The 8,226-nt window shown below is 23.7% G+C and overlaps 2 protein-coding genes across 3 annotated transcripts in view; both read right to left on the reverse strand.

The window, feature by feature from the left end:
- Positions 1 to 206: 206 nt before the first annotated feature.
- Positions 207 to 4,178, reverse strand: LOC102680297 (putative sodium-coupled neutral amino acid transporter 10). Its single transcript, XM_006617741.2, has 6 exons — positions 3,231 to 4,178; positions 2,882 to 3,152; positions 2,674 to 2,810; positions 2,385 to 2,612; positions 2,098 to 2,296; positions 207 to 1,926 (listed from the first exon to the last, which is right to left on the reverse strand). The coding sequence occupies exons 1-6, from the start codon at positions 3,720 to 3,722 to the stop codon at positions 494 to 496; spliced, it is 2,760 nt and encodes a 919-aa protein (XP_006617804.1). The 5' UTR covers positions 3,723 to 4,178; the 3' UTR covers positions 207 to 493.
- A 299-nt stretch (positions 4,179 to 4,477) lies between these two features.
- LOC102680712 (histone deacetylase HDAC1) overlaps positions 4,478 to 8,226 on the reverse strand; it is a 4,917-nt gene continuing 1,168 nt past the window's right edge. For both annotated transcript variants that reach the window (XM_006617744.2, XM_031511460.1), the window contains exons 2-9: positions 7,936 to 8,048; positions 7,643 to 7,760; positions 7,167 to 7,540; positions 6,945 to 7,092; positions 6,590 to 6,875; positions 6,289 to 6,517; positions 6,119 to 6,209; positions 4,478 to 5,986 (exon numbers count right to left, since the gene is read on the reverse strand). In XM_006617744.2, coding sequence (XP_006617807.1) covers positions 5,916 to 5,986; positions 6,119 to 6,209; positions 6,289 to 6,517; positions 6,590 to 6,875; positions 6,945 to 7,092; positions 7,167 to 7,540; positions 7,643 to 7,760; positions 7,936 to 8,048 — 1,430 coding nt within the window. In that variant the 3' untranslated portion in view covers positions 4,478 to 5,915. The remainder of the gene's footprint in view (positions 5,987 to 6,118; positions 6,210 to 6,288; positions 6,518 to 6,589; positions 6,876 to 6,944; positions 7,093 to 7,166; positions 7,541 to 7,642; positions 7,761 to 7,935; positions 8,049 to 8,226) is intronic.

Here is an 8,226-nt window from a genome sequence, read left to right on the forward strand (position 1 = left end):
TAGTTGTTTGTCGAATTTATTTTTTAACTATTTATAAATTTTACTAAAACATGCACTTATTTCCTCAAATACCAAATGTTATCAAATCTTAATTTAATGTTATATAATTTTATAAAAGATAAAAAATTGTGAACAAAATATTAATTCAAGTTACTTTTATAGTACAAAATTTAGAATGCATTTATAAAATATTCGATCACTATTACTATTAGCACTATTTAATATTTATTTAGTTAATATTAAAATTAATACAAATAAAATTTTCAATTTAAAAATATATTTATGATTTCAATTATTGATTACATAGAAGAATAATGATATGTACAATAATATTCAATATGATAATATTTTTCAATATTTAAAATTTTTTTTATCTGTTTGCAATTTGATAATAAGAAAAAATAATACTCGTTATTAATTAACATCTATAAAATTAAATTTTTATGTATATCATTTATATTAATGAATTAAATCTAATCAGGTCTCCAAATATTTAGATATAATCTTCACCGGTATTCACGAATTTTAAATCCCTTTGTTTCAATTTTATATATTCTTCTCTAATAGAAATATTTGAATCTATTGAAAGTGTATTTTCAAGTCTTTGATCTGATAAATATACATTAGTTTTAATCAATGATATTTCAATTGTATTACTTTTAGATGAGTTCTGACTTATTTTTTCGCTTAATTTGCTCGTCAAATTTTTTTCTAATTTTTTTTTTCGTTTACAACATTTCTCATTATCTTTAATAATGAAATTTTTTATTAAATTATCAGATTTTTTATTTGAAATATCACTTGTAACTTTGGTACTAGTTTCTTCTATCTCTATATTAATTTCTCGTTTTTCACGTTCATGATTTTCTAAAATATCTCTATGAATTATTTGCACATCTTTATCGGACTTATGCTCTATTGGATTTAATGTATTCTCTACTTTTGTTTGATTTCGCATTTTTAATGCAATTGGTAAGAAATATTCATTTTGTATTTTTTCTTGTGAATTAGGAATCATATCACTAGAATTATCTTTATTATTATGCATGATTTTATCAGGTTCAGTTTTATCATTTAATTTAGAGTCATTAATGGAAATAGATCTTTGCAATACTCGTTTTGTTAAAGCATTTAATATAGGCCCTTTATGTAATTCTTTTGAATTATTAAAACTTATTTCTTTAATTTTTTCATTATTTAGTTTGTTATCAAGTAATGTATAATTCATATCTGTATCTTTTTTTTTATATAAATCTTTATTATTCAAAAGAACTAAATCAAGAATTTTATCATCGATATCTTTTTTTTGTAAAGATTCTTTTTTGAAACTATTAGTTATAATTGTAGAATTTTTATCTAATTCTATAACAGGCTTTTCATTAAGAATCTTTGATTTATCTTCATCATTTTTTTTATGCTCTTGTTTGGCTTGCATAATTTTCTGCTTTTGTTTTTCAATTTCTTGTTTATGCTTTTCTGTCTTTTTAAGTTTTTCATGTCTCTCAACAGATAACATATTAACAGCTTCTACATAAGCTGCTAATTCTGATTCTTCTTTTTTAATTGCATCAAAATTTATAAGATTATCTTGTTTTTTTGTACTAATAAAATTTTTTTTTATTTTCATTAAATTGCTTACTTTTTTGTTTTCAATAACAGATTCTGTCGTTGTTATGTCATTTTTTACTAAATTATTTAATTGTTTATCAAAATTTGTATTTATGGCTTTTACTTTTTCTAAGTTTTTTTTAACGACTGGAGCAAAAGTAACCAATATATTATCAACAGATTTTTGTGTTTCTATCATTGGTTTTTCTGTGATAATTATACGTTCAACTGGTATCGGCGGTTCTTGTCGTATATCGTTTACTTGTAAATTTAAAGAATTTTTAATAACATTTAAATCTGGCAATTTATTCATTTCTTCTAAAAATTATTAATATAATTATTTTTATTATTTAATAATAATAATTAATATGTCATAAATAGAATATATTATATATATTTTTTTTAATAAAATACTATTTTAACTATTATTTATTTTTAAATTAATAATAAATATCTAAAATTACCAGAAAATATATAATTTTATAATACCTTTAATATTTGGAAGAATTTTAGGATTATTCGGAATTGCATTAATATCATCTTTGTTTAAATTCAATGGTAAACCATTTATTTGATTAGAAGGCTTGTTTGTTGGTGTTAATATTTTTGTATTAGTAGATTCTTCTAATGCATACAAATTTGCATATGTACTTAGAATCATAATACAGATACCAATAAATAGAATTATCTAGATGGAAAAATATATTAAGAAAATATTATAATTAAATAACTAAACAATTAAAATTTTTGTATATTTAATCTTATTATAATCTTACTTGAGCTAATAATCTTTCATTAGTATGTTTACTACTAATAGATATAAAAAATATTGCAGGAAATATCAAACAAATCATTACTCCAATGGTAGATCCAACTAAACCAAGGACAAATTCAATATTTGGTATTAGAATGCCAGTAATCAAAGAAACAGCTACAATTATAATAGTGAGACATCTAAATCTTGTTTCCGGCAAATAATTTACACAAGGTTCATGAGCATATACCTAAAAATCATATAATAATTAAATTTATTATTTTATTATTACTATATATTACAATACAAACCCTACGAAATAAGAGAGAGTTCAGACTTGCACGACAAGGAAAAATGACTAGGGGAAAACTAAATGCGATAGAAAATACAAATCCCATCTTAATCATTTCAGATGATAAACTAGGCTCAAAACTCATTAATATATTGCCTAAAAAATTTAATAATTTTTAATTAGTATTTAATAAAATATTGAAAATACATTTAAAATTTAATAAATACCTGTAAATGGTTCTGTACAAAATGCAATGTAACCAAAGAAACCAACGCAAAGATATACAATAGTACATATATTTAATGCACCATGTACAACTTCATTCATTTTTTCTAAAGACACATTTGGAATTGTTTCATAAATTTCAAAAAGTTGGGTTTGACAGAATAAAGCCATAGAAAAGATAGGTACACATTGAAGTATACCAGAAGGTTTCCAATAATATACATGCTCATACCAATCTCCAGCAAAAATGTGCTGCACAGATTCTGTTATTATCTATTAAAGAAATTTAATGAATTACCATTGAACTGTTCTTATAATTTACATAAGCAAAATCAATTTCAAATTATTTACCTTTAATATAAGACAAAGATAAAAGATGATAGTAGCAGTACTAAGAGTAGTCAGGCTGTCAATATTTCTAAGTAATCCCAATGGCAAAACTATGAAAATACTTGTTGCTACTAGTAAACTAGTCCTAATATCCTCTGGATTTTTATCTATCACTTTTCTCACGATTTGTGGTCCTAAATCGCCCATAACAACAAAGAAAGCGATACATGTTCCCACAAGAAAACCAATGATAAATAATTCTACCAAGAATTTGCCCATATGACCAAATGCATGAAAAGCCAAAAGTTCAAAATTTCGTCTTCTGGACATCACAGCTGATTTAATAAGAAAATAACAAGCAAGCCTGGATAGAATACTACTCAATATTAAGACTACAATGGCTAAAACAATGCCACATTGCTTGAAACAATATGGCATTGCAAGAACGCTTACTCCAATGATGCTGTTTGCAAGAGTCATAATATGCGACATTTGGGAAATCATTTTTAGCATAATCTTTATATTTTTCTGATACAATATAATGGAATTTGCATGAATATCAATTTTTTAAAATTTTCAGAATTTTTTAGAACTTCTGTGAATTCTTAAAATATTCTTTTTTGAATGATATTTTCAATAAGCAGCAATATTATAACGTTTAATGAATACTCCAAGACTTCTTAATATACATAAATAATAGTCGTTCATGCATTGTTTTCGAATACTATTAAAATATAAACTGCTTTTTATTATGAGGTTAGATTTTTAATTCCATTAAACACTAACATATGAGCAACAATATTACATAGGAAACAAATAATATAATTTATTATCATGTTGAACGTATCAAAATCGTGATTTAAATGTCACGTTTTTGATAAATCACAATTTTTTTTCAACAATTTCAAAAAACCAGCGGGTGTTATGTTGGCCTCTTAAAACTGCCACCATTTTGACTCAACAATACATATTTCATTTAATTTATGATATGAGAAATAAATTCACCAATATATATGATAGATTTCTTTATTTTTTTATTATAAATATTTAAAAACATTCGTATTATTCGTATCTGGATACAGTATATATATATATTATACAATAAAATATACATATAATATATATATACTTATATCACGCCTGATCTATCTCAAATCGACTTAGTGTACGCAAGTGTTATATCGAATTTATCTTTGTGTTTTAGGTAATTAATTACAGGTATGTGTTTAATTACAATAAAGGTATGCGTTTAATTACAATTAGATAAATCGACATAATTTTTTCTCGATTATTTATTTGACATAGTGCAATTAGTCGAATTTAAATCTGTTTTTTCAAATACTTTCGAGGCGCGAAAAGTTTAATTTTATGTACACAAAATTAATGTATATTCACTCTCGTGCAAATATTAAATTAACATAGTAAAAGAGTTACAATTTTAATATATATATATTTATAAATGTTTCTTTTATTTTTTTTATCATTTATTTTTCCTTTGAACGAGAGTGCTTTTGCAACCTCGACATACAGATAAAAATCGACTAAGTCATATATGTTTAATTTTTAATATTATTTTTACTTAATTTACGGTTATGATTCTACAGTTATGCTTGCGTTCAATATGTTCATTGACTGTTCCATTTTTTTATACTTTCTTTTCCGCTGACCATTCAATTTTTCACATATAAAATAAAATATTTTACATATCAAAAGGAATATCATTATATCATTATTATATCATTATTATTATATAGTATTGCATGTAGAATATTGTTTAAATCTGATTTTAAGTTATGTACAAGAATAGGAAGTAAAAAAATTTTTTTAACATATAATACTTGCCCGTTGTACAATCTCATTTCTTTTTAGCTATAGATTACGATTATATGACTTAATCAAGATCACGCAGTGAATAATAGGTAAAAAGGTAAAGAACCGCACTCATGCAAAACGTATTATGATTATCTATATATTTTTGCATGATTCATCGAAATATATTAATTACAAATATTAGATATCTTGATAAGCTGCCTATATCTTCTGATCTTGATGGAAATTTAAATTTCTATAAAAAATTTAATTTTCTTTGTACATTTGAGATACCTGTACATTTAAAATATCTGTTTGTCTTATTTGACTAGTTATCTTTATTGATTCTTAATTTATTGATTTAAATTAATATGAAGGCTTTGATCAGACCATAAGATTCGACCGATTACTCAAGATACCATTCATCGCATAATTTTAAAAATATTTTTGGAATTGATTGGTTGGTAAATTGTCAATTTAAAAATTTTGATTAGTGTTTGTAAATTTAACGAGATAACAACTTAATTTACTGAGCGTCCAATTATATGTTCAATGATGTCAATTATATGTTCGAATGTATACATAGGTGATAACAATGTCTCTTGCCTCGAATTTAAATATATTATACATACATACATACATACATACATACATGCATACATATATACATACATATATATATGTATATATGTATACATCAATATTTCTATTGAAATACTTTTAAATTCTGAATCAAATAATAGAAGAAATCATATTATTTAATTATGATATATCAAACTCGAGGCAGTGGACATCAATTATACACTATATGTTTGTTGACTTAAATTAGCTACACTCATCTATGTTTTATTTAAATAAGAACTTTTTTTAATATTATTCAAAAATAAATACCATTTATCAGGGATTCGCTCCACCATCTTTTTTTGTTTCTTCATTTGTAATATTTGTCTTTTCATCTTTTTCATTTTCTACAAAATATTATTTATTAATACAATATAATAATAATATAATAATATTTATGATAAAAATAAGATTAAAAGTATAAATAAAATAAAAAGTATATATAAAAAATAAAAAACCATAAATACAAATTTACATACCTTTTGGTTCGGATTTTATATCTTCTTCTTTTTTTAAGTCACTTTCAATACCTTCTTGTCCTTTTTCTAAACGAGGTCTTTTTCTAGAACCCTTTTAAATAAAAATAATATAAATGCAATTGCTTCTACAAGATAAAATAAAAGTGTAAAATAACAACAACAAATGTTACTTTAAATGATCTGTTATCTCTTCGTCCTCCTTCTCCCTCTTCTTCACTATCACTATATTCATTTTCGTGTTGTATCCTTTTATCTAAATCCCGTTGAGGTAATCTTTCGTCTGGATTTACTTTTTCTTCGGCTTCTGAATCTTCAATGACTGCACCATCTTCTGGAATTGATTGAACCTGCACTCCTGGTGCATGAGGCAACATTCTTAGATTTTCAAATAATCTGGTTCTGTAAATAATATAGATATGTAGAATCAAAACAATTAAAGGAAAAAAAAATTAATTATTTATAATAACATACTTAATTTTTTCAAGATATTCAGGAGTATTTTGATTTGCCATATTTGAAGGGCTAATATGCAATTTAAAATCAGGTCCAAAATATTCAAAATAATCATTGTAAGGTAATTCATTTGCAATTTCTGAACCAAGAGCAACCGAAGTTTCATATGTCCAACATCTGGATACATTCCTAATTGTATATCCACCGCCACCAACCATTAAAAAAGGTAAATTATATTTTTTTACAAATTCAACACATTTTCCATGACCTCTTACTGTTAAATTGAAGCAACCTAACCGATCCCCTATAAATAACATGTATTAAATTAATTTTATTATATTTTCTTCATTAAATTTTACAAAATAATATTTACCTGTTAAAGAATCAGCACCACATTGTAGGACTACAGCAGAGGGCTGAAAAGTTTCCATTACTTTTGAAATGATAGGTACAAATATTGACTCATAACTTTCATCATCCATACCATCTCTTAGTGGTATATTGACTGCATAATATTTTCCCTATGTAAAAGATTTTAACTTAGTATAAAATTTTCAAAATATAAGTATCAAATTTATTTTAATAAAACTTCTACCTTTCCTGCACCAATATCACGAAGGTCACCAGTACCAGGAAAATATTCACCATATTTATGAAAAGAAACTGTCATCACTCTATCAGTAGTATAAAAAGCTTCTTCTACACCATCTCCATGATGAACATCAATATCAATATATAAAACTCTTTGATGATACTTGAGTAATTCTAATATTCCTAATACAATGTCATTTACATAACAAAAACCAGATGCTTCACTTTTTTTGGCATGATGTAAACCACCACCCCAATTTATGCAAATCTCTGAAGCTTGTTTGTTAAGTTTCACTGCAGCGGCTACAGAGCCTCCAGCTGATAATTGACAGAATTCATACAAACCATCAAAAACAGGACAATCTTCTCCTACATTAACTACATTAACAGAAAAAAAAAATTAAATATTAATATAATTATCAAATATAAATATTATTCATATTTTAATTAAATATATAAATATTAAATATATAATCTTACATCGTTGCATTTGTTTGTTATACTCTGACATATTATCAGGTCTTATGGATCTCAAAAATCTAATATAATCATCGCTATGAAATTTTGTCATTTCATCAGCAGTAGCTTTATGTGGACGCTAAATAAAAAAAAAAGAAATAAATTGATTAAAATATCTATGTAACATAATATTTTTATATTTTTAAATATTATTTTAAATTAATATATCATATTAAATTAATATATCATAATAAATATATGATATTATATATTACATAAAAAAACGAATATTTATTTTAATTAATAATTCTTACATATATTTCCATTTTTCTATAAAGACCATAATTTAAAAGTAAATTATGTGTCATCCTTATACGATGTGGCTTCATAGGATGTCCTTGTCCATAATAATAATTTCCAATATCACCTAAAATATAAATATATATTCTTTTTTATCAAAATTTTTAAAAAATCATATTAGAAATCTATAATATTTTTTAACATAAACAAATTCTAATTCCTCGTGTGTATATATATATATGTATATATATACACATACATATATATATATATGTATATATATATATATATATATATATATATAT

Source organism: Apis dorsata, unplaced genomic scaffold, assembly GCF_000469605.1.
Source record: "Apis dorsata unplaced genomic scaffold, Apis dorsata 1.3 scaffold_326, whole genome shotgun sequence".
Lineage (NCBI taxonomy): Eukaryota > Metazoa > Arthropoda > Insecta > Hymenoptera > Apidae > Apis > Apis dorsata.

Excerpts from the sequence above, each read along its gene's own strand:
- LOC102680297 (XM_006617741.2), bottom strand. The coding sequence starts at position 3,722 with ATGCTAAAAATGATTTCCCAAATGTCGCATATTATGACTCTTGCAAAC. Across the intron at positions 2,613-2,673 it reads ACTCTCTCTTATTTCGTAGG|GTATATGCTCATGAACCTTG; the intron begins GTTTGTATTGTA and ends TATGATTTTTAG. Across the intron at positions 1,927-2,097 it reads AATTCTTCCAAATATTAAAG|AAGAAATGAATAAATTGCCA; the intron begins GTATTATAAAAT and ends AATAATTTTTAG.